The sequence below is a fragment of the Lissotriton helveticus genome, chromosome 5_1, assembly GCF_964261635.1.
Source record: "Lissotriton helveticus chromosome 5_1, aLisHel1.1, whole genome shotgun sequence".
In the NCBI taxonomy this organism is placed as follows: Eukaryota; Metazoa; Chordata; class Amphibia; order Caudata; family Salamandridae; genus Lissotriton; species Lissotriton helveticus.
In genome coordinates, this window is record NC_136065.1 from 1,645,164,537 (window position 1) to 1,645,190,804 (window position 26,268).

Consider the following 26,268-nt stretch of genomic DNA (forward strand, 5'->3'; position numbering starts at 1 on the left):
TTCTCTGATACCCTATGCGGTTCGGGTCAGGTTCGCGCTATATAAAACTGCAAAAAAAAAAAGATGCCCAGCCCACTACCCGCTCACTTAACCAGGGCCTCCTGTGCCTTTCTAAAGCCTGAGGGATGCACTCATAACCTCCCTGCCCCCCCCAATGCCAAGGTGCAACTGCAAAACTACCACATCCTCTCCCAAACTTGCTGCAAATTCTGAGACTGGCCTCATGCGCAGTCAGTGTGGGGTAACGCTCTTACCTTTCTCCATTTGCTCTGCTCTCCAACGGCCACATGCATCAATGTTGCCGTTTGCGAATCCTTCATTGCGAAAATTAAGGAATCGCAATTAAGGATTCGCAAACAGCAATGCATGATTATTTCGCATTTTTTTTAGAGATTCTAGGGCAGATTTATGAGGCACTTGCGCCACGTTTACGCCGCTGTTGCGTCACGCAAGGCGGCGTAAACGTGGTGCATCCCTACGAACGATTTACAACGTGACGCATCTAGGCAGATGCGTCACGTTGTAAAGCCCTGCGCCGCTTGTGGGCGTTCCGGCGCAGGGTGGGCGTTCCGGGGCAGGTGCGCCTCGCAAAAGTGGCTGAGTGAAATCTATAAGATTTCACTCAGTCACTTTCAGGCCAATGCTGCGTCAAAAGCCTGCGCCTGCTTGAAGCAGGCGTAGGTCTTGACGCAGCATTGTTAAGATGGGGCACCCCCGAGCCTTGCTGGAGCTGCGTCGCGCTTGCGACGCAACTCCAGCAATGCGTCACCTTTACGGCACAGATGCGTCACTTATCTGTGCCGTTTTTGCCCCATGGTGCGCCGCATTATAAATGCGGCGCACCATGGGTGGCGGAGCTGTGGCGCACTGTGGCGCACATTAACTGGCGCATCCCTGGGGATGCACCAGTTAACATAAATCTGCCGCTCTGTATTTTTCCTTAATTGCGATTCACAATTTGCGAATCGCAATTAAGGAAAACCCTTCTCATTGATTCCTATGGGCCAAGAGGCCCATAGGAATCAATGGGAAGGCATTTACAAATTGCGATTTTCAATTTGCGAATCGCAAATTGAAAATGCAATTTCAAGGGTGCAGGGGGGGTCCAAAGAACCCCTCCCTGCAGCCCTGAAATTAAACTTAACTTCAATTTACACACACACATGTCCCAAGGACATGTGTGTGTGTAAAATGCAACTTTCAAAAATGCTTTTTTTTGCATGTTTGAAGGTTTTCGGTAAATTAGCACGAGGTTCAACCTCATGCTAATTTACCCCTTCCAAATTGAAAATTCGCTATTTAAAAATGTTCACGCATTGCATTTCAGAAATCTGAAATTGCAAATTCTGAAATGCAATAGCAATTTTAGAAATCGCAACATGATTGCGATTCCTAAAATTGCGAAATACATGATGCATTGCAATTTTGATAATTGCATTCGCAAACGGCCGAAAATTGCGATTCGCACCGTTTGCGAATGCTATTATCGTTGATGCATGTGGGTGACAATCCCGCTCCCAGCACTTTCATCATTTTCCATTATCAGGAAGATGTGTGAGGGAAGCAGTGCTCTTGGATCTCAGTACTGACAAAGCCATTGGCTCAGCCCCTGCGAGTTGGTTCAGGAGCTACTGGCAGTATCCCTTTGATGGCAGTAGCAACTCCCACGCCAAACACATGATGCTTTTGTGGTCAAATGCAGCAGAGGTGGAGATCACACAGTGTCAAATAATGTGAATTATTTAAACAAACCGTGATAACTGTCCGCCCTTTAGCTGCTCTCATGCTGTTTACTGCATGAGAGAAGCACCAGGATTTATTTGATCAGGCTAATCCAGCAATTCTTTTCAGACTAGAGGCCTGTGCCTACAATTCCGTGGCAGTTTACCACCACTAGGATTGGTGCGGTCTGAAGTGTGGATGTCGGGCAGAACTGTCGCAAGACAGCCGGCCAATCTGAAACGCGCACTCCGCACTGGCAGGCTTGGCAAGTCATCCTTCTGCTGCACAAGAACCAGTCCTGTCCTCACCCTCACACTAGCAGTGTGGGCTGGCGGCAACATCATATAATAAAATGATAATTACCATTTTATTAATTTGCATTAACCTGCTGCGCTCACAGCAGATAGAGTGACGTTCCACCGCCCTTTAGAAGGAACCTCCGCTGGCTGTCCTTTTCAGCCAGGGAGCAGGCAAATGAATACACCACACATGGAGCTCTGTAACAGACATCTTTATTCTTCAGCACACAATCACACAATGCACTCTTATTACATCATAACAGTTAATAACCACACCTCAACACAGATCAGCAAGTTACTTAATTTCTCTGTTGAGTCCGCCCAGAACCACAAGAGTCCTAGCGCACATACTCTCACGTCACTACACCATCCAACAAATGGCAGTATTCAGGAATACTAATCAGCATCTCCTTTAAATGCTTTAAGTCTCCTGTGCTTTCTGTACAGTTCCAGCACAGTTTATTTGTTGTTGTCCAGTATGTTCTGGGAATTGACCAGAACCTACATTGGAGTAGGACAGGGGTGATTTTTGATAAATATGTAGAATTACAAATTTTGTACCGTGTCAAAAAATCAGTGCTTAATTTGTTAAGAAATTAGTGTTGGTGCCCAAAGCTCTGCTCAGAGTCACTCAGCAGTTGCTATTAAATTATGTTGTTCCCAATACTAGAGTTGGTTCCACTTCAAGCCACTTTAATCCACTGCCAGACGACCCGTGCCCCTATACATCATTCTTTCAGGTGCTTGCTTTCTCCCTTTGTGAAATGTTTTCCATTTTTCTCTTCTTCCTTCATTTAACCCTGTGTGTTTTTCACTCTCTTGTTCCAGGTAAAGGTTTAATGAAAAAAAATAAGTGCCAGTCCACAAAAATAAGTCCTCATGGGTGTCAAACCTGTCAGCCTTAGGGTGGACTTTTACCTAACTTTTCAACCATACTCCTTTATTTTTGTTGGGCATAGGACTCTGTCAGGCGCAGCGGCACAGGTAGGAGCGGTGGGGCTGAGGTGGGGTGTGGGCAGGGTGGCGGGGAAGTCGACAGACGACAGGTAAAATTAAATAAAAACAATAATGAAACCACTTACATTGCGCTTGTCGCATCACTGAGTTGGCAATGCGGCAAGCGGAAGGTAAGTGGTTTTATTAATGTTTTATTGAATTTTACTTATCCCATTGTCTGTCAACTACCCCCGATCCCGACCCACTACTCTTCCCTGTGCCGGCTGCGCCTGTGCACTTCACCACTGCTAAACAGTGTTAAAGTACATGTGCTTACTTCCTAAAACATGCTCAAATTGGCTTACACCCAATTGGGACATTTAACTTACTTATAAGTCCCTAGTAAAGTGGTACTGCCTGTACCCATGGTCTATAAGTTAAATACTACAGGTGGGTCACTTAGTCTACTTAGTCAATTAAGGTGCCCTTTAAACATGTCTCAGTCATGCCATTGCAGCCTCTGTGTGCAATTTTAATCTCAATTTCAACTTGGCAAAATAAACCTTTTGCCAGGCCTAAAGCTAACTTTTTAATGCATATAAGACATTCATTGGGCAGGCTCTAACCAGCCCATAGAGCAGTGTATTATATTTTTAAAAAGATGGGCATGTACTTTTAAGTTTTACATGCCCTGGTGGTGAAAAAAAATACATTTGTATTTCACTACTGCAAGGCCCACCTCTCCCATTGGATAACATTGGGCTACTTTTATTACAATTAATACGGGATAATTTTCAATTGGAAGCAGATAGGAATGTTGAGTTTGGTGTCAAAAGAATTTCTTTAAAACTCTTCTTATTGGTAAAGCCAAATTCTAAGTCACATTTCTGAAAATGCCACTTTTGAAAAGTGGCAATTTTCTTGTCCCAACCATTTGGTGCATGAAGTCTGTAACCTGGGCCACATGACTAGGTGTAGCTGGCAGTTGGTCTTTGTGTATTACTCTAAGAAAGTGGGACAAAAGGGGAATAGGTGCTGGCAGGATGGGCCATCTCTGACTCGATGTCACCTTCCAGACTAGCACATCACAAAAGCTCTTACTCAATATGCTCACAAAGGGTTTTACACTAGTCTTTTGTTACCCCAAGCCAAGCTGGGGCCAATCCAGGGAGGCAGGACATTCCAAACACCTCTAGGGATCTAAACCTTCAGAACCTTGTCCTACTTCAAAGCTGGCACCAAGAATAAATATTGGATCTCAGATATTCAACACTTCATTATACTTCTGGACCTGTGGGTACTCTGTCAGGAAGGACTGATGTGCTGCTGAAAAGTCTGCCCCTCTGCTGGACTGTTGCTCTGAAGGACTGCTGCCCTGCTGGCTGCTGCCCTCTTAAATCTGGTTGAGAAGGACTGGACCTGCATCTCCTGAGCCCAGAACACCAGAGTGGCTTCAAGGGCTAGGTGGTTGTCCTCGTGATCGGAAGCCTCAGGGACACAACAGGCTTCCAACAACCTTACAACTGGACTCTGTCAACTGTGAGTCTACCCTCCCAAGTGGTGGCACCTCAGTCCTGGACCCTTGGAAGAGGGCCTATGGTGCTCTGCCAGCCTCGGTGGATCCTGGGGAACTAACGCATCTCTTCAGCTGCATAGCGCAAAAGTGGATTAGACCTGTCATGAAGATCCGCATTACGGCTGCAGCCCACAGCCTCTTCGTAACCAACACTGTATGATGCCGTCTCGCTGCAGGCCCTTGCATCCTTCAACAATGGCAGCCTCAACAACAAAACTGGACTCCGCATCACAGCCTTGCAGCTCCTTGAAACCGGCGCATTGCTTTGACTGCTTGATGCTTCCCTGATGTCGGAATCGCAAGCACTGGTGTTTGTTTTAACCTTCAATGGTGGTTCTGGAACTGGTGGCTCAGATTTGATTTACCTCTGGCCTGTGGTAATCCCTTTGGTGTACCTCTCTTTAGAGTCTGCCATGGTTGAAATGATCTTCTCACAGGAGTTTGTGGTTTGTCTCCTTCCCACTGTGAGATATATATTAGTGGGCTATTTATTTATATATTGCTTCTGAGAATACTCTCAGACTCTTACCAGGAGGAGCTCTCATAACCTTGCGAAACCTTTTGAGTGACTGACTGAATGAGTTGTCACGAGACCCAATCTTGTCCCTTGGTCCAGTACTGGTGGTGTGTTTATGGCATCACCTTCATTACACCATTTCTACTGTTAAGAAGGTTATAGGTCGTGGCCTTAAGTCTCTATTCCTTCACTCAACTAGGTGTCCTCCTTGAGACACTCAAGGGTGACTATATTGCCCTGTTGTACACATTATAGCATCCTGATTGCCTGCAGTTTACATGATGGCAGAGGTAGCAACCAAAACTGATCTGATCTAGTCGATCTAATTCAGCAAGCCTGGCAAGTCCTGTTAACACACTCATAGTGCGCAATGGAGAGTCGCCTCTGGGTAAAACACTGAGCTCACCTAAGCTCCTCATTGCTCCCCATACATCTTAGGTTTCAATAGTGCAAAGAATGGCACCATTTTCACTTCTATGTGCTTGCTGTAATTGCCAGCATATCGTACCCTTTTAAAGTATTATTCTCTGATGGTGATTGGTTCCGGTCAGCAACAAGGCACTTCATCACTTGACACAAGCCAAGTTCTGGTTTTGCCTTTATTCATCTTTTTCTCACCCAGCTCTTTTCTCAATGTGCATGCTGTACTGCTTAATTCCACCTTGGCTTCATTTTGTTCTCTGTAATAGTAACTCCGATATGTGGTGCAGGCAGGTAAGGTCCATTTTGCTCTTTATTTACATTATTAGCCTTGTCACCTATATATCTGGGGCCTCATTTATGAGAAATGACGCATTGCTGCATGAAAGCAGCGATGCGTCACTTCTCAGTGCGCACTCCTTACGACATACCTGATGGGTCATATTTACTGTATGACGCATCATGTCGCAAGGAGTAACAAATACGTCAGTATTTCTGATGTATCTGTATGGCGCAAAAGTGACGCATTGCTGGAGTGTGTCACAAAAGTGACACAAACCCAGCAATGTGTCCTTTCACATGGGGCAAGCCCCATGTGAAAGGGCTTGTGTCAGTCTTACGCCTGCTGTGAGGCAGGCGTAAGATTTTGACGCATTTGAGTCCTAGAAGTGGCGCAGTGAAATCGGGTAGATTTCACTGCGTCACTTCTATGACCCTTTCTTGCGTGGGAACACCCCCCCCCGCATACATTATACCTGGCGCAGGTATAATGTAGCGCAGGGGTTTACAAAGTGACGCATCTACCTAGATGCGTCACTTTGTAAATGTGGCACAGCAAGGCCCATTTTTTACACTGCTGTTGCGTCACAAAAAGTGACGCACCAGTGGTGCAAAAGTGACGCAAGGGCTCATAAGTGAGCCCCCTGGTGTCTATAGGGCACTGTGAATTCAAGTTACAAGTGTATTCTGCGTTTTTTTCTTCATCTTTGTTTCCAGTGTTGTACTTGTTCTTAACTGTTGGGTATTGCACAGTCAAAAGGTTAGCGATTAGAATCCATCAGATGATTGTTTAGGGATTTCTTGGAGCACTACTTCTCCCGTCTAGTGAACTGCAAATTGCTGGGTTAAATCTCAGCAATAGTGTCAGTTTCCAGAGTGCCAGAAAAGAACTAGGGAGTCAGGTGGCCATCTTACTCAGGCAGGAGCCATCACACCATTTAGCCAATTGTGAAAAATTAGGCTGACCGGATGTGAGCCATGGCCAACCAACCGCCACAATCTCTTGTAGCGTGAAGCAAAAAAAGTCTCTAAATTAACCTGTGGTAAACCCTCGGTAGCTTGGCACAAAAAGCAGTCAGGCTTAATTTAGAGGTAATTTGTAAAGTATTTAAGCAGCACACAAACAGTACTCCGTTGAAACAACAACACAAGAAAAATCTTAAACCAATTTAGAAAAATAGAGTACATTTACATTAATTATTTAACACCAAAACCATAAAGATCCAGTTAGTAGAACCGGAGTTATGGATTTGTAAATAATAAACTGTAAAATAGGGCCTATGGGATAAAAGTGCCAACCATGGACACCTGGTCGCGCTAGACGGTGGCAAAGTCAAAAGTTAAGGCCAGCTGTGATGGTGCGCAGGTCAAATACAAAAATTGGATTGGGCCCTGTCAGCACTTATCTTCTTACTTTTTGAAGAAAAAGTGTCTGAGACTGTAGAAGTTCAGCGAGGCGAGGCTGCTGGAATGTCAAAGGAGGGAGTATCATCATCGGATAGCCATAGAGTGAAGCCGCAGTGAAGATTTTTACCTTCAAACTTAGTTTTCGAGATGGAAGTTGAAAATCTCCAGTGGGACGAAGCAGGAGGCTGTAGCCGAAAACAGTTCCATGAGGTCAGATACCGTAAGGCGAAGGACTGCTGAAATGGATTTACTGCTGCAAAGAAGGACGTAGCAGGGGAAGCTGTGAAATCAATTGGACCGGCATGCACCTCGGACAAATAGGTGAGCAGGTTGGTCCCGATCTCCTTCTGGTTCTCATAGTATGTTTGGGCCAAAGTCCACAGTTTTGAAACAATGGTCATCTGGGCAGCTTTGACACCTCAACAGGAGTGGATATAGACCTTTTGGGGGTTAAGGACTCAATCAGGTTGGGTCCAGGTGCGGGTTCAAGGTAGTGGAGCCTGTTATGTCCCTGTGGCTCTGAAAAGGCGGCCAGCAAACTATCTCATGGAGTCATTTCTGATAGTCCTGGATGCAGGTGAAGATGCAGGGCCAGGGCTGGCCTCTGAGGGTTCAAGGCAGATTCCAGACAGCAAAGCAGTCCTTTCAGGTACAGCAGCAGTCTGGCTGAGTGCACAGCAGGTCACAGCAGCAAATAGTCGTTTGAAGGTCCTTCCACAAGCCCAGTAGTGAACCAAAGAGTTGGTTTAAGAGCCCTATTTTAATATCCTAGTGTATACCATAGTGCCCTGCTCCCAGAAGGTAGGAGACGCTTCTGGAAATGTTCTTTGAAATTCTGGAAATGTCCTGCCTACCCTGCCATGGCCTTAAGCTAGCTACGCTGACAATATAGGGTTGTTAATCCTATTGTGAGGAAAGAGGACACAGCCTATTCAAGTGCAATTGGGGCTCTGCTGAGCTCCGCCCCACCAAACCAGTTATTGGCCCATTGAGACTCAGCTAATCCCACGATTGTGTGACTGCCTAGAGGGAATTCACAAAGTCTGTCTGCTGCAGGCACAAAGGGCTGGGGGCAGGAAAATGCCAACTTTCTAAAAGTACCATTAAAAACTAATGGGTTTTCCCAAAAAGCATCAAAGGACCTGTGAAGAAGTTCAGTCTAAACAACAATTGGTCCTGACGTACCTTTTTCATGCAAGCAAAATGGCGTGAAAGGACTAAAACATTCAATCCAAATGGTCATGCATTAGGTTAATCTATACATAGAGAGATCTACCAGAGAGAAAAAACAAATACAACTGTATTTATAAGACAACATCTTTTTGTTTATATATTCCTTATAAGCAGACACTAATCAATAGATCATCATAACAGTAGGCGGTTGCCAAAAAAAAGGGTGCATAGAAAGTGCTCATGTGCAATGTGAACGTGGAAAGAGAAGATAAAATCAAGAAAATAAGAAACATAATATCCTAATTATTAAATATACAACATTGGTTGGAGTAGATTAAATGTAAACTGAACCAATGTTAGGCGTGTATACATTATCATTTTACTTTTTCTTTGTTAGATTTCTTTTCAGAATAATGGCATCTAGTCAGGCATACATCATCCTAAAAGTTAATCAGATATATTACAGGACAATTGTCTCTACTGCTTTTTGGGTAATCCAGTCTATGCTCTGTCTTTTGACTGGAGGGTTGACCACACAATTAGTAATGACCACAATCATATTTTGCCCCAGATATATGCTTTGACATGCATTGAGGAGCACTGGTGCATCTGTTTTCCATTTAGATTTACTAACGTATGAATGTGCTTCTTTTTTGCAGGGTGAAAGGAAAGAATCAGGGTTGATGAAACGCAATCATGCAATCCCCGACTTCCCTACCTACCATCTCAACTCAATATTAATCTCTTCAGAGGATGCGAAGGTGGGTGTTTCTTTATACATTTTCTTTTGCTCATCACTTACCACTTTTATTCACCATCTCAGTTTTCCTTAGCACTGTTTTGTTTACTGTCTCTGTTTGTCCGTGGCACCGCATGTAGGAAAGTGGGTTTCTGTTGCAGTACCCCCCCTTTATGCCAGACTACTGACTACTTGACGTGCCCTTGGTCCCTGCCAATCAGGTTTCCAGGGCCTGTGTTTTTTCCCCAAAACTAACCCAATTAGCATCTCTGGCCACAGGTCAGTCCCCGGTAAATGGTACCACAGGTACCCAGGGCACTGTGACCAGAAAATACCTCTAAGGGTTGCAGCACTTATTGTGCCACCCTTAGAGGTGCTGTACCACCACACACACACACATACTGCCTTTTCAGGCTGCGTGTTTTGGTGCAGAGCAAAGTGTAGAGTTGACATGGCACACATCTCTGTGTGCCATGCCTACAACCCACTGACCTGGCATAGGTCAGTCGCCCCTCTTGCTGGGTGCACTATACCAGTGGTGAGGGTACAGGGGCATGACGCCTGTACCCCTACAGTGTCTAACTTCATTCTTAGACATTGTAAGTGCAGTGCTGCCATTAAGAGTATATGGTGCTGGGAGTTTGTCATTACAAACTCCACAGCATCATAATGGCTACACTGAAAACTGAGAAGTTTGGTATCAAACTTCTCTGCACATTAAACCCACACTAATGCCAGTGTGGGATTTAATGACAAATGCACACAGAGAGCCTCGTAGAGATCCCCCCTGAAAACTAACCCACCACTAGTGTCCAGACTGAGTGGCTGCTGTCAGCTGCCACCACCAGATATGTTTCTGGACCCCTGGGTCAAGAGCCTGCTGCTCTCTGGGGCCTGAAACAATGCACATCCTGGAATGAGGTGCCAAGCCTCCTCCCCCAGGTTCACGAAGGGGAAGCTTCAAAGGCTTGCCGCCTTTGTGAGCTTCCTGGGGCCAACTACTGCTTTCAGCAACTGGTCCCCACTGGTTCTGACCCCCACTTTGGGCGGGAGAACTGGTGGGAAAAACAAGTGAGGAGGAGAGGTTGCCCACCTCTGCCAACTCCACCCCTCAGGTGGGGGAGGTACGGTGAAGCACAACTCTCAGTCCACGCCATCTTGAAGATGGGGGGACTCAGCCAACAAGGGACAGGCACATGCCCCCCTCCACCCTGACTTTTACCTACCTGTAACGCCCCTGAATCTAGTATTTAGGGTCACCCTTGAACCTTGCTTACTCAGATCCAGAGAAAAAAAAAAGAAGAAAAGAAGAAGAAGGACAGAATAGCCGTGCAGCAGCTAACAATAAGAAGATGCCCACTAACTAGGCCCCTGCCCCACCGGCCCATCTCCCCCTCAAACCTGCTCCTGTGAAACCCCAGTGTGTCCTGCAGCCAGCAACCTCAAAAACCACGGAGGACCTGCCTGCCTTAACTTTTAAAGACTGCTTCTCCTGTGAACACCGGATTTGTTCAACTGCAACCTCTGGCAGCAGCCGGAAACCGCGACTCTGCCCCACTCTGCACCCACCATCCACGGCCTGAGCTCGAGCAGGCAAACACCATGATGAGGTCACACGGCCGATCCTGAACTGAGATCCGGCGACCCTTGACCTGCCTCAAGCCTCCATCCAATGCCTGCAGTCTAAATTCAGAAGGTACCCCTAACTGCGACCAGGAGCTGGTAAGAAGATCCAACCCCAAAGGCACCCGTGCACCGACACCCCTCGGCCTTGTGTGCCCAAGCCAATGGTGCCTAACCAACCCCTAACTTCTCAGCTTACTTCTTGATGTGGTGGTCACACCCAGAAGTCCTTTGTCTCCCTGCCTGCAGTGCTTTTGCAAACCGGAGGTTATACGTTGGAACAACAGGGCCTCCGACGTCGAAACAGCACCCTGCACCCGGCCCCCCTAGTGCTGCAGAGGGTGCACCTTTGGTGCTAATTTGTTTCACCATGTGCCCTGAGCTAAAGTCCAGGAGCATTGCCCCCACAATCCAGAGGCCTGCTTGCCAGCAGCCACCAACCTGAGGCCCCCTATCCCCTATTTGATAACATTGGCACTCTGCACCCGGCCGCCCTAGTGCCGCTGACGGTGTAACTAGAGTGCCTCCTTGACCCTGGGGAACCCTTGTTTTAACCCCAGAATCTCAACTAAAAAGACTGATTACTTACCTAAAAACCGATAACCATATTTTCCTCCATAGGATAACATTGACACTTTTTCCTGAAAAAGTTTCTGTGTGGAGTTTTGAAACCCAAAGAAATTCTTTAAATCGTACGATTTAACAAAAACGCTTTTACTCACCTGTTTACAGGAAATGGCCCAGTGCTGCATCCAGGCATACAGCACTGAATATCCCATTCAAGTCTATTTACTGTATTTACAAGTGATTGCATTTTTCTGAAACAATACTGTAAGTCAAACCATAGTACATTTACAATTGCAATTGAAGGGTTTTACAATCAGCATATATTACTGTAAAGTATTTATTGCTTACCTGTGCCAGGTTTGCTTGGTTCTAGAAGTAAAATAACTAAAGTAATATTTTCATACAAAAACAATTGGTCTGAAGTTCAGTATTTGAGTGTGTGTAAATTCAATTGCTGACTGAGTGCGTACAACAAATCCTTATCACTATCCTCTGATACCGCTTTACTGCTCAACCACACTAGCACAAATAGAGAGTAAGGTTCTATCTAACTTTACCTCTGCCTACCTTTGGGATTCCACTGGACTCTGTGCACACTATACTTTCCTTTGGTATAGTTTATACAGAGCCAGCTTCCTACACCACATTCTTGCCAGAGTATGCTGGCTTGTTTGGACTTAGCATTTTACAAACATTTCAAATACAATTTATCCACTTCTCCTTGCAATTATTTTTGAACTTTACATGAATTCTCAGACTTTACTTTTGGTACATACATGAAGTAACAGAGTTTCTATGTTTTCTTTTTCTTTTAATGGAACAGGTCTTTGACAAGAAATCAGGTGGTCTATCAGATTTAAGCCTGTTGACTCCCCCACACGTATGGTCGTGGCAGTTTCTGTAAAAAATGTATTTCACAATACTTGAAATTCAATGATACAGAATGAATAAATAACTCAAAACATTTATTTGGAGAATGTAAAATTTCTTTCTGGCTTTAGAGGAAAAATCTGTTTTTATTTTTAATTGATACTAGGCATGTATTTGAATCATTTTTTATTGTCATATTTTGGAATTTTGGAACCATTGAAACATGGAAACATTGAACACCCTGCTCGTACCCTGTTACATTGAAAGCACATCTTGCCCTTGGAGCACACTCTATTGAGACATTCTCAGTGCTGGTGCAGCCAATGGCAAAACCAGATGTGCTGAAGTGTAACTGTACCAAACACAACCCACAGGACAAAACACAACAAGATAAGGCAAAAAGCATGCTTTTTCTGTAGACTAAAAATTGTGCAATAGCCTTATGCCACTAACCCCTGTTTCAGCACTGACTAAGTGAAAAGTTGTCTTTTGGACAGTTCCTGTGATTACGCAGGAACAGCACCTAGATTACACATTACAGTACCCAAGCAGAGACATTGAGCAAACAACTGGAACAAAGTAACTACCCATTTTCAATAATCAAACAAATGGGTAAGAGAGCCTGAAATAACAACAGAGACTCACTACTTAAAAAAATAAAAATGTATTGGCATTTCAAAAAAATCATGCATCATCATTAATACAAATGGGCCTTACAGTAATTCTTCCATCAGGTATGTATACCCCTGGTCATTACACATGCTTCTTTGTCCTACAGGGCATGACATAATTCCCTGACCTTGTGAACTGTAACTTTAACACACTTCCCAGTGCATAATACAACTTCGCATTATCGGATTTCCAACACATAACTGTGTAGTTCAACATATCCCTTTTAACTCTCCCCCTCCACCCTCTGGGACGTCTGCGTGTGTTTAATCACCTGATTAATGCATGTTCTGGTCAAAGATCCTATATTTATACACTTTGTGGAATCTGTGAGATGGCTGTTCCAGTCTGTGGGTTTACATCTGGTGGGGTTTGTAAGTCCCTTATCATCATTGTCCATGCTAGGAGGTCGTCTGCTAGTTTTTCGTCTCTTCTAACTAATTTCACTCTTACTCTCTTGGCAGTGGCCCACTCGCACATATCTTTCAGTCATCTTTCACAATTCGGGGGTGTTGGTCTTTGCCATTTAATTGAGATGTGTCGCTTTGCTATGATTAGGCCCAGAATGACAAACTTCCTGCTCAACTTCTTGTTTTTAGGTCGAGCCTAGCGTTGCAGCGAATGCGCTGTTCGCTCTGCGAGGCATGCTGTAGTAGGGTATGTTGTGGAAGTGCAGCGGAAGCTCCGCCCATATTTTTCATTGGCTGATGTCATTGTCTTTTGTAAATGCTGGCTTCCGATTCAATATGAGGCTCCTTAGTCCCTCCGTGTTACCGACCTGTCTCCTTTTGTGACCGCCCATCAGGACAGGATTTTTACTTGCAGTGTTCCACTGTCTCCTTCAATAGTCGGTAAGCACTATTTTGGCAATGGCGGCCGCGTGTTTATTTTTGCATCACGCTTTCACTTTAACAATAACTGCTGCCCCACCCTGCAAGTGCTGTGTGGGCGGTAGCTATTGTAAAGTGAAAGCGTGACGCAAATCTAAACAAGCGGCTGCCTTTGCCCAATGCGACAGCTTGTTTTGTGTTAGTTTCTGGTGTGAGGTGAGCTGAATTAGCTAGCCTAATAATCTATTTGTGTTGCTCCTTGTGAAATTTACTACAGACAAACTAGCTAATGAAGCCACGGTTACTATTGCAAAGTCTGTGCCTGCGTGTGGTATGACCAGACTAATTAGTTCTTCAGAGCTCTTCGTGTTCACGTATGCGTCGGATCTGAGGAGACGCCTGAGCAGCATCTCCTAGGAGCGGATGACGCAGGTGTCTGCTCCCCGCCCTACACCCGCAGCCCCGCACGGTGACAGCACTGTGCGCTCATCCTGCCATTTTAGGATAGGTGAAGGGCACGGTAAATGCCATTCACAGCCTCGGCGTTTCTAGTTTCAGCATTGTGGCTGCATGCATAACTTTACTTTAATTACTTCTGCAAGATGCTATTCTTCAAGTTCAGGGCACCTTTGATCAGTGCAGTAGCCATGAGGCCGGCGTCTGCTTTATGGAGATTTGGTCACAGATCATTCAGTTTGTCAGTTTGTATGTGAAGTGGCATGGCGAGTTTGACCTTAGGTGTAGTGGCGGGTGCTCGGATGTTTGTAGTAGAGAGGTAGACAGTACACACTTAAGTGTTTCGTGCCTAGCACAAGGAATGGAAGCACTATATCAACACCCTTTCTATACAACACTCCAACTCTTGAAGGCTCCAGCGAGATCATGGGGGCTTTACTCACAGACTCCTTATTGCCTCTCAGCACTTTTGCACTTGTCTTGGGGATTCGGTGGGAGGGGGACGCAACAACCTTTCCAGTGAAGTTGTGTCGGCTGGGAGATGAGTCTGGAGCTCCAGTAGCCCATTAAGCAGTTTGACATGTTTTTTATGTTGTAATTGATGCCTATTTTATTCAGGAAGATGGCAGGAAATCTCCCCCTTCATACACCGTGCAAGGCATCCCGCCTTTGAAAAGCTAAAATAATGGGGGTCCTTCCCTGAAAGGACACATGGGAAGGAAATCACTCGAGAAGATGGCTGAATGCTAGAAGCCTGCTTTGAAGAAGAAATTAGCGAAGGGGCATAATTGCACCATTGTAGACTGATGATGGTTGGTAAATCACTGTGTCCTGCGTGACCCCTCCAAGCACTCGTCGCTTCCTCTTCTGTGTTTATCTAGCTAGCTAGCTCCCAAATCATCTGCAGCATTTATCCACAGTATCATACAGGCTGAGTGACCTTTGACATGTTGAGATCATGAGCTGGCAAAATGGCTGTGGGGAAGGACCTTCAGGCTTTGGGATCACTATTAGTGTAAATCTCGACCGGGCCGAGTTCCTCCAGCCTCTCCCCAAGAGATGCTTGACTGACCTACCGGGCCAAATCCAAACAGGGGTGAGCTCGAAATCGCGACACAGCCTCCCCAGGATACGAGGATCTACGCTACGAATTCCCCCATCGGAGTGCCACCGCCATTGAAGTGACCCTCGGATACCTCCGTTCCAGACCCGCTGAGTCCCAAAATCCAGATGGGGAAATTATCACCTAAACACGGCGTCCAAACCAGCGGCTTAAGAACGAGAAGCATTCTTCAGCCCAGCACTGAGCACCTCCGCACAGCCGCCGCAATCAACAATGCCTGACTGGGCATTTTGGCACCAGACACAGGGTCACAAGAGGAATCACCCAGAAAAAAGGCCCCAAGAAGCCCCCACGAGGCCTCGATCCACCTTCCCAGAGTAAGGCTGGACCTCCTCGATCCAAATGGAAAATAGGCTGTCCCGAGGCGAGAGCTGAGCCCTGGGACTCCATATAACCTGATTTCACTTTGCCTGACCCTGTAATGGCAGCCATAGTCATGGCCACTCAGAAAATCTCCCACCGGCAAGGATATAATCACCTAGCAGAACGTCCTCATCCTTCGGGCCACGCAAGTTGACTGCTCCTGCTCCCCAGGGCACCCGAGCACAGAACTGCAGCCCGACCTCGGATAGCATGATGCATCACCTCAACCACCTTGAAACTCAGCTTGAAATCCTGATCTGAGGCCTGAACGAAACTTTAACCAACCTGGACACGATATGAAAGCCCATTCATCCCCCCACCACAGTGCCAAATCTCACCCAACTCTGGCCTGCCGAGGTACCGCCCCCCTAGCAGGCCCCCTGTCCCTCTCAGGTCCTGGCCATTGACCCCTAGAAGAACGGTTACTGAGAATCACTTAGAGAGACCCAGAAGATCAAAAGCCACACTGTCCTCTCTGGAAGCGGCAGACCTAGCCTCCACCTACAACTCTCCCTCCAATTCCTCCCCCAAATCTATGATCCAAGTGATTACGGGAGTCGGACGAGACCACCCTCCAACGAAAGCTCCTAGACTCCCGGCTCATCTAACTTCTCTACCTAGGGTCCCATCTACTAAGAATCTGAGCAATGAAGGGTACCCCATCAACTGCATGCTCCTAAACTGCAGATCAGCCTCTAAACATGTAACCAAACTAGCAGAAGCCATCCTCTGCCAGGATATAGACATAGCATTCATCACAGAGACCTGGCTCAACAATCTCTCCTACCCTAGCATGGACATGCTGGTGCCTCCTGGATTTAGAATGATCAACAAAGACAGAAAAGTTCAAAGAGGAGGGTGTTTAGCAATCATTCACAAGAATAACATCTCCATTACGGAAACTGCCTCTTGCCTGTACAGCTCATTTGAATGTCTCATAGTCAACATCAATACAAGTGACAACACTCTGCCTCCTCCTGTACCACCCCCAAGGCAACTTCTCTACATTCGTGGAACACCTCTCTGACCTGATTGCTCATTGCTCACTCGGAAACTATAACAACATAATTCTTAGCGACCTCAATCTAAGATGGAATGAAACAAAAAACCTGCTAATTCAACCCTAAACAACCTCCTACTAGAAAACAATCTGACCCAACACTGCTCAGAAGAAACGCGTCATAGAGGAGCAACCCTTGATGCAATTATTGCCCAAAGCAATGCAATTACCAACGACCACATCCTTCCCGTAGACTGGTCCAACCATCACATCATTCTATTTCACATCAATCAATCGGTCCTAACTCAACACCCTATGCAGGACCCCCCAAATGGATTAGAAAAAAAGCTCAGATGCCTCGAGCTGATCTAGAAGAAAGGATAAGCTCTTCCCCAACATCACTGATCACCTCCCCACTACCGAACTCACCTCTCTCTACAACTCAAATATGACACTTACCCTGGACCAACTAGCTTGTATGAAACTAAAAAAAGACAGGAGCATTCCATCCAGATCTTGGTTCACCACTGACATCAACGAAGAAAGAAGGCAACTAAGAGCCTCAGAAAGACTCTGGAAGAACAACCCTACCGTCTTCCACCGTGATCAACTCCAAGCAGCCTGCAGGAAGTACAAAAAGCACACTAAGAACAAAACAAAAAACGTTCTTCTGCTCCGCGCTAGACAACGCAAAAAACAGACCTAAAGAGCTCTTCAATATCATCAGGAAACAAACCTCCAAGCCTGTTGCCTCCTCAATTCAGGCATCCAAAGAAGGATGTGACAACTTTACCAACTTTTCCAACAACAAAATCGCCAAGATGAATCTCTCACTTGGCTCTAATTTCATCCCCTCCACCGAGATCCAGTCACCTGAAACCAACGACAGCGCTTCCAAGAACCCACCAAAACACTGGTCCTCCTTCATTCCCATTCAGGAAGCAGAGATAGTCAAACTAATCTCCAGCGCTAAGCCCTCATCCCACGCCCTTGATCAGCTCCCTCCTTCAACTGACCAAGGACTTGAAGCTCGTCCTGCCCCGCTATGGTGCAAGATCATAAATAGCTCACTGAGATCAGGAGTCATACCAGATTGCCTCAAAGTCGGTCAAGTCATGCCACTGCTGAAAAAGCTTGGCCTAGACACTGAGGATCTGAATTACTTCAGACCTGTCTCGAACCTACCTCTTCTGTCCAAAATCCTGGAAAGATGTGCACTTCCTCAACTGACCCAACACTTGGACAACATCAACCTTCTAGATCCCCACCAATCGGGCTTCAGAAAAGGCTGCAGCACTGAAATTGCGATCCTCAATGTCATAGACGATTTACACAAGTCACTTGACTCGGACCAATGTTGCCTCCTCATCCTCCTGGATTTACCGGCTGCATTCGATACGGTCGACCACAAACTTCTCATCAAAGTTTTACAAGAAAGGGCAGGTCTTGAACAGGTTCTCTTCCTTCCTCCATAACCGCTCACAAAGAATAAAAATCTAAAACTTTGAGTACAATCTCCATCCCGTTAACAGGGGTGTTCCACAAGGATAAGGGCTCTCCCCTCAGCTTTTCAACATTTACATTGAGCCTGTTAGACCTAGGTTTTTCTAGACTACATAGGGTAGCCTGGCACAGAGCAGCATCAGCTAAACCCCCTCGAGGCTTTGTGTAGTGCTTACAATCTCACCCACAGTAACCCAGTGAATGACCAACCAAAATAATGACACCACACCAGTTTAGAAAAATACCGCTTCCTTTTATAAAATTCTTTGATGTATCTTTCTTTTCTTTAGAGCCGGGTTTCAGTTTCAGATCATTTAACCTTATCACATTCAATTATTGGTTCATCGCAAAATTCATTTGGCAATTTCAGTATTTCTCTACCCCCAAGTATGAAGGTCACGTTGAGAAATCCCTACAACTTAGAGTTGCAATCTCTTACATTCCCCATCTATTCGGGTTGATAATTAAACAGGCTTCTTTACAATAAATCATATCTGGTACATTACATTTCGCCAGGTGCAGCTCCCCCCGCACAGCTTCATACAATCACGATTAGGCTCTGGCGCGAGTAGTTGAATTACTGGAGAAGACAAGCAAGATATTACATCCCTGAAGAACAGCTCTCAACACCCTACAAACTTATTAAACCACTGAGCCCATCAGAGTAAACACAGGTGCTGCCAGCCTTTCGGATATCGTGTCCTCCACCCTCCAGGATGTTCACCACCAATCACCTTTTGTTCCCCCAGAACTCTCAGGTGATCCCCACTTGGTTCGCTACCTCCCGTTTCCCTGAAGCCCCTTGGCTTCCAGCTTACTCTCCCTCACAAGTTCCGTTATGGGCAGGTAGTTTCTCACATGGATCACCCCCTCACTGAGAGGATTGTCTCGGGTTTGCTATATCTCCTAAATGAGTGTCACACAGGTAATTTGCAGTCTCCTTACGTGTCCCCGGTTGTTCAGCTACTTGGGGTAAGTTCCGGCAGGGACTCGTTTGCTCCTCCCCGCCCGACCACTCTCCCACGCTTACTTGTGGTGTCTTGGCTTCTCTGCCCACTTGTGCTGCGTTATACGAGTGTCGGCGGCCACTGTCTCTCCCTTGAACCACTGCTCCGTTACCGCTGCCTCAGTCCGCCGCTTCGAGCCGCTTCCTGATCCTCGCAGACGCTCTCCTCAGGCACGAAGGCTCCGCCCCCATCCCGCCTCCTCCTGCAGTCTCCCCGCCTCTTCCGACGCTACCTCAGGTTCCTCCGGATGGCAACACGGTTCAGCTGGGCTCTTCCTCCTCTTCTGATCCCACGACAGGGATCCCACACGGCAGTGGCGCTTCCTTCGGGTAAGGTCAACAGCCGGTTCCGCCGCTTCTCTTCACAATGTGGACTCCGGGCTCATGTGCTGCAGTCGCGGCAGTTTTAACTCCTTGACCCCTGATTCCTTTACCATTCAGAGTGTCACTGTGTCCAGGTTCGCTTCCACTGCACACGTGCCTTCAGGGCAGGACTTCACAGGTCACTTGAGAGCCACGCTGCGAGAGTCACTGATGGTTATAAAACTTGCCACGGAGTCTTCTGTTTCTTAATATGGTTGATGTGGCAGTGGGGTTTGGTCAGCCTATGAGGGGTCACTTCCCAGTAGAGCAACAGCCGGCCCCAAAGGTCGATCTTGTCACTACTAGTGTGATATCCTCCTCCTCAAGTCGCCTCTCTTCGCACTGGTCAATTCCAATATTGTCCCCCAATGGCTCCTTGGTCACTGGCCTTTTATAGGCTGGCCTCAGACCCCTGGAAGCTACTAGTTGGTTCTGGAACCTTCCTCATGCTAGCCTATGGGTCTGCCACCCTTAGGTGACCGTTATGGCAGTTAGTAGCCACCATTTTAGGAATCATGTTCTAACAGTTGCTTTCTGTGAGGAAAACTAGGCCTTGGTAAAACAATAGGCCCAAGAAACACCTAGCCCCCACGAGAACACTGGAAAAATTCTGGTGGACATTAAAAAAAAGAAAATACATAACTGGATTCACTGGAATGCCAAAGGGGACAAAATAAATAATAATTGTGAGGGAACTCACAGGGGCAGACAGGTCTAACACGCGACCCCCCCCGCTGAAAGTGGGGAGAGCTACCCAACCCCTTGGGAGTTCTCATCACTAAGGCGGAAATACCTAGAGAGACCGTCTGCATTGGCGTGGTCCACTCCAGGCCGATGTTCCCCCCGGAAGTCCATTCCCTGTAGGGAGATGGACCATCTCAACAACTTGGGATTCTCCCCCTTCATCTGCATCAGCCAACGCAGGGGTCGGTGGTCGGTCTGAACCAGGAAGTGCGAGCCAAACAGGTATGGACGCAACTTCTTCAGAGCCCAAACCACCGCAAAGGCTTCCCGCTCTATAGTACTCCACCTCTGTTCCCTGGGGAGTAGTCTCCTGGATAGGAAGACCACGGGTTGATCCAAGCCCTCATCATTTAGTTGCGATAACACTGCCCCAATGCCATGTTCTGATGCATCTGTTTGGACAATGAACTCTCTGGAAAAATCAGGAGCCCTAAGTATTGGAGCAGTACACAATGCTTGTTTTAAAGTCACGAAGGCTCGCTGACAAGCCTACGTCCAGACTACCCGTCGAGGTTGTTTCTTGGAGGTAAGTTCAGTGAGGGGTGCCACAATGGTGCCATACCCCTTCACGAAACGACGGTAGTAACCAGTGAGGCCCAGGAAGGCTCGGACCTCAGTTTGGGTCTTGGGGGGCTCCCAGGCCATGATAGCCTCGATCTTCGCCTGGAGGGGCTGCACCGTCCCTCTGCCCACCAAGTGGCCTAGGTACACCACCGACCCCTGACCGATCTGACACTTGCTGGCCTTGATTGTCAAGCCAGCCTGTTGCAGGGCCTGGAGAACAGCTTGCAAGTGTTGCAAATGATCCTCCCAGCTACTACTGAAGACAGCAATGTCATCCAGATAAGCAGCAGAAAAAGCTTCCATACCAGAAAGGACCTTGTTCACCAGCCGCTGAAAAGTGGCAGGGGCGTTCTTGAGCCCAAAGGGCATCACGCAGAACTGGTAGTGACCCTGAGGCGTGGAGAAGGCTGACGTTTCCTTTGCTCCATCAGTAAGGGAAAGCTACCAGTACCCGGAAGTAAGGTCAAAGGTACTTAAGTATTGGGCAGCTCCCAGCCGGTCAATAAGTTCATCCGCCCTGGGGATCGGATGAGCATCAGTCTTTGTTACTGAATTTAGTCCTCGGTAATCCACACAGAATCTTAATTCAGGTGTGGCGCCCGGTGGGGCAGCTTTTGGTACCAAAACCACCGGACTGGACCAAGGGCTATTGGAAGATTCAATCACTCCTAGCTTCAACATCTTGGCTACTTCACCATGGATGCTGGCCTTCACCTTGTCTGACAGCCGGTAGATCTTAGACTTCACAGGTGGGCTGTCTCCTGTGTCCACATCATGGGTACACAGGTGGGTCCTTCCCGGGACAAGGGAGAACAGTGAGGAAAATTGCTCCAGCATCTGGCGGCAATCTCTCTGCTGTTCAGGAGTCAGGGATGGTGAGAGAATCACTCCCTCCACCGACCCATCCTTTTCCTGAGACGAGAAAAGATCAGGGAGAGGCTCGCTTTCCTCTTCCTCTGCTCCATCGGTCACCATCATCAAGATGACCTCGGGCCTCTCATGGTGTGGCTTGAGGCGATTGGCATGAAGCACCCGGTGGGGCTGTCTCGGGGTCTTAAGGTCCACCAAGTAAGTGGCCTTACCCTTTTTCTCCAATACCTCAAAGGGGCCTGTCCAACGATCCTGGAGGGCATTTAGCTCTCCAGGTTCCATCACCCACACTTTTTGTCCAGGCTCCAGTTCCACTGGGTGAGCATTGTGGTCATACCACTCCTTCATTACTGCTTTGCTGGCTTCCAAGTTGTCAGAAGCTTGCTTCCACAAATTGGCCATTTGGCTCCGGAAGGCCAGCATGTAGCTCACCACGTCCTGGGGAAGCTTCCTGGGAGTCTTTTCCTCTCTCCTGTCAGCTAACTCGGTTTCTGACAACCCTCTCGATGACACACTGCTGCCCTCCCTTGAGGTTGCCTTGGGGCTGATTGACATCTCACCCACCCCCGGGGGACATTCCGCAGTCCTATCAATGACAGTACCTCTGTCCGATTCCTCCTCCTCCACCGTTCCCTCCGTGTGTGCTTCCACCCATGCTCGCAGACTAGTACGGAGCTCCTCTCTTTTGGCCCCTCGCCTGACAAACACTCCCCTCTCCTGACAGAAATCCTTGAGCTGTGCCACAGTATAGGTCTCCAGCTCTGACATTTCGAATTCCATCTTGTCAGTGAAAAGTGTGGACAACCACCCCGAAGTAAGTTACAAGGATAGGAAACTCTGAGGGTCACCTCCACCCACCACCAGGAGTAAATTTGGAAAAAACAAAAGTAGTAATTAGGAAGTCTGCCAGGAGAAAACTCCAGGTGTAGGCCTGTGGTAAGCACTGTGTTACTAATAAGTGGTTGTAAGCACAAACCCGTTATCCCACCGCTGAAGCACCAATTATGTTAGACCTAGGTTTTTCTAGACTACATAGGGTAGCCTGGCACAGAGCAGCATCAGCTAAACCCCCTCGAGGCTTTGTGTAGTGCTTACAATCTCACCCACAGTAACCCAGTGAATGACCAACCAAAATAATGACACCACACCAGTTTAGAAAAATACCGGTTCCTTTTATAAAATTCTTTGATGTATCTTTCTTTTCTTTAGAGCCGGGTTTCAGTTTCAGATCATTTAACCTTATCACATTCAATTATTGGTTCATCGCAAAATTCATTTGGCAATTTCAGTATTTCTCTACCCCCAAGTATGAAGGTCACGTTGAGAAATCCCTACAACTTAGAGTTGCAATCTCTTACATTCCCCATCTATTCGGGTTGATAATTAAACAGGCTTCTTTACAATAAATCATATCTGGTACATTACATTTCGCCAGGTGCAGCTCCCCCCGCACAGCTTCATACAATCACGATTAGGCTCTGGTGCGAGTAGTTGAATTACTGGAGAAGACAAGCAAGATATTACATCCCTGAAGAACAGCTCTCAACACCCTACGAACTTATTAAACCACTGAGCCCATCAGAGTAAACACAGGTGCTGCCAGCCTTTCGGATATCGTGTCCTCCACCCTCCAGGATGTTCACCACCAATCACCTTTTGTTCCCCCAGAACTCTCTGGTGATCCCCACTTGGTTCGCTACCTCCCGTTTCCCTGAAGCCCCTCGGCTTCCAGCTTACTCTCCCTCACAAGTTCCGTTATGGGCAGGTAGTTTCTCACATGGATCACCCCCTCACTGAGAGGATTGTCTCGGGTTTGCTATATCTCCTAAATGAGTGTCACACAGGTAATTTGCTGTCTCCTTACGTGTCCCCGGTTGTTCAGCTACTTGGGGTAAGTTCCGGCAGGGACTCGTTTGCTCCTCCCCGCCCGACCACTCTCCCACGCTTACTTGTGGTGTCTTGGCTTCTCTGCCCACTTGTGCTGCGTTATACGAGTGTCGGCGGCCACTGTCTCTCCCTTGAACCGCTGCTCCGTTACCGCTGCCTCAGTCCGCCGCTTCGAGCCGCTTCCTGATCCTCGCAGACGCTCTCCTCAGGCACGAAGGCTCCGCCCCCCGTCCTGCCTCCTCCTGCAGTCTCCCCGCCTCTTCCGACGCTACCTCAGATACCTCCGGATGGCAACACGGTTCAGCTGGTCTCTTCCTCCTCTTCCGATCCCACGACAGGGATCCCACACGGCAGTGGCGCTTCCTTCGGGTAAGGTCAACAGCCGGTTCCGCCGCTTCTTCTTCACAATGTGGACTCCGGGCTCATGTGCTGCAGTCGCGGCAGTTTTAACTCCTTTACCATTAAGAGTGTCACTGTGTCCAGGTTCGCTTCCACTGCACACGTGCCTTCAGGGCAGGACTTCACAGGTCACTTGAGAGCCACACTGCGAGAGTCACTGATGGTTATAAAACTTGCCACGGAGTCTTCTGTTTCTTAATATGGTTGCTGTGGCAGTGGGGTTTGGTCAGCCTATGAGGGGTCACTTCCCAGTAGAGCAACAGCCGGCCCCAAAGGTCGATCTTGTCACTACTAGTGTGATATCCTCCTCCTCAAGTCGCCTCTCTCCGCACTGGTCAATTCCAATATTGTCCCCCAATGGCTCCCTGGTCACTGGCCTTTTATTGGCTGGCCTCAGACCCCTGGAAGCTACTAGTTGGATCTGGAACCTTCCTTATGCTAGCCTATGGGTCTGCCACCCTTAGGTGACCGTTATGGCAGTTAGTAGCCACCATTTTAGGAATCATGTTCTAACAGTTGCTTTCTGTGAGGAAAACTAGGCCTTGGTAAAACAATAGGCCCAAGAAACACCTAGCCCCCACGAGAACACTGGAAAAATTCTGGTGGACATTAAAAAAAAAAAATACATAACTGGATTCACTGGAATGCCAACGGGGACAAAATAAATAATAATTGTGAGGGAACTCACAGGGGCAGACAGGTCTAACAGAGCCCCTTACCCTCTACTCAGAAAATCCAACATCCCTTTCCACCTATATGCTGACGACACGCAGTTATAGCTGGAAACCACCTCCATTGATGACATCCAGAGACTCAACGCCACGCTCAGAGAGGTACAACATTGGCTCTCAAGTAATCACCTAAAACTCAATCAAGAGAAAACAGAAATACTCCTCATCTCCAACAAAGAAGAGAACCCCCAATTTGCAGAATGGCTCAAAGTTATTGATGCCCTCAATGGTAACCTCACCCTGGCGGAATCTGTAAAATCTCTAGGTATCACCCCAGACCCAAATCTGGACATGAACAAACCCATTACAAGATTCGCTAAAAGCGCCTTCCTCAATTTGAAATTATTACACAAAATAAAACCCCTCCTCCCACCTAAGGACCTTCAACAAGCCACCCAAGCACTGGTGCTGTCCAGACTCGATTACGGGATTGCAGCCTTGACTGGGACAGCAAAATCCCACCTCGCCCCCCTCAAAACAACCTTTAAGGCAGCAGCCAGAATGGTCACCGGAACTGAGAAATTCGACCACATCTCGCCCGCATTCAGAGAACTAAAATGGCTCCCAATTGAAATGCGAGCCAGCTTCAGAACAGCCTGCCTCACTTACAAATCCCTTCACACAGGCAAACCGGAATACCTGGTCGCCAAACTCAAAAGGGCCGGCCAGTCCAGGAACCTCAGAAGCTCCAATACTCTGTTACTCATCCCGCTCAATACACGCAAGCAAAAAAAACGCAGCCAGGTCATTTGCTGGTAACACGCCCAAAATCTGGAACACCATCCCCCCCCACATCAGAACGATCCCCTCATTTGCAAAATTCAAAAACTTGTCAAAGTCCTCTTCCTCGACCGCTCACTAGCAAACTGATAGGATCCAAGGAAGTACCTTAGACGGCACTCCATCTGACTTTAACTCTGTTCCCTGTGACACTGACATCCTCTACCCACGGACCCCTTCTGGAAATTCTATCCCCTCTCCCGTCCTGAATAAGAAAACTTATCAGACACTCGTCTTGTGTGACCTGAACCCTCCATGTTTCCTTCCGCTCAATCACTCCTTTGTTTGAACTATACCCCGAGCGAACCCCTATGTTCTACTATAATCTCTGTAGTGCCTGTTTGCATATAAGTGACTTGCTGTGAAGCGCTCTGATAGTCTCGGGTCCAGCTAGTGCTATATAAAACTCCTAAAATAAATAAATAAATAAATAACTATGATGTAATGTATGCAGGCCCTCAGGGGGTCACAGTTGCTGGCTTTCTGCAGTCTCCGCATGCCTTCAGGAGCTGTAGAAGGAGTCTCTTGTAAAATGCCAATATCTGACTCCTAATTCATCTCATACATAATTTTTCCATTGCAGGAAAGATAGAATTCCAATGAAATGCGACATAATGCACAAAGTCAAATATCTGTTTTCATGCAATTTGTTCTCAGACGCTGCGAGTTTGCTAATTCAAGCGTTGGGATCACCAGCTGTTTTTCTTGAGAGATTCTAAGCAAACACACCTGATAATGTAGCAATTTATGAGCAGTGTCACTTTAACATGATTTGTCAGTCAAAGACAGACCCTTCTCAAATAAGTGCAACAATCACAAATTAATGTAATCCATTTTTTTTAATCAAAGTTT

The 26,268-nt window shown here is 47.1% G+C and overlaps 1 protein-coding gene across 2 annotated transcripts in view; it reads left to right on the plus strand.

Annotated features, from left to right (window-relative positions):
• The window catches only part of LOC144753754 (uncharacterized), a 162,665-nt gene that overhangs the window by 82,966 nt on the left and 53,431 nt on the right, over window positions 1–26,268 (plus strand). For both annotated transcript variants that reach the window (XM_078641339.1, XM_078641340.1), the window contains exon 2: window positions 8,989–9,090. In XM_078641339.1, coding sequence (XP_078497465.1) covers window positions 8,989–9,090 — 102 coding nt within the window. The remainder of the gene's footprint in view (window positions 1–8,988; window positions 9,091–26,268) is intronic.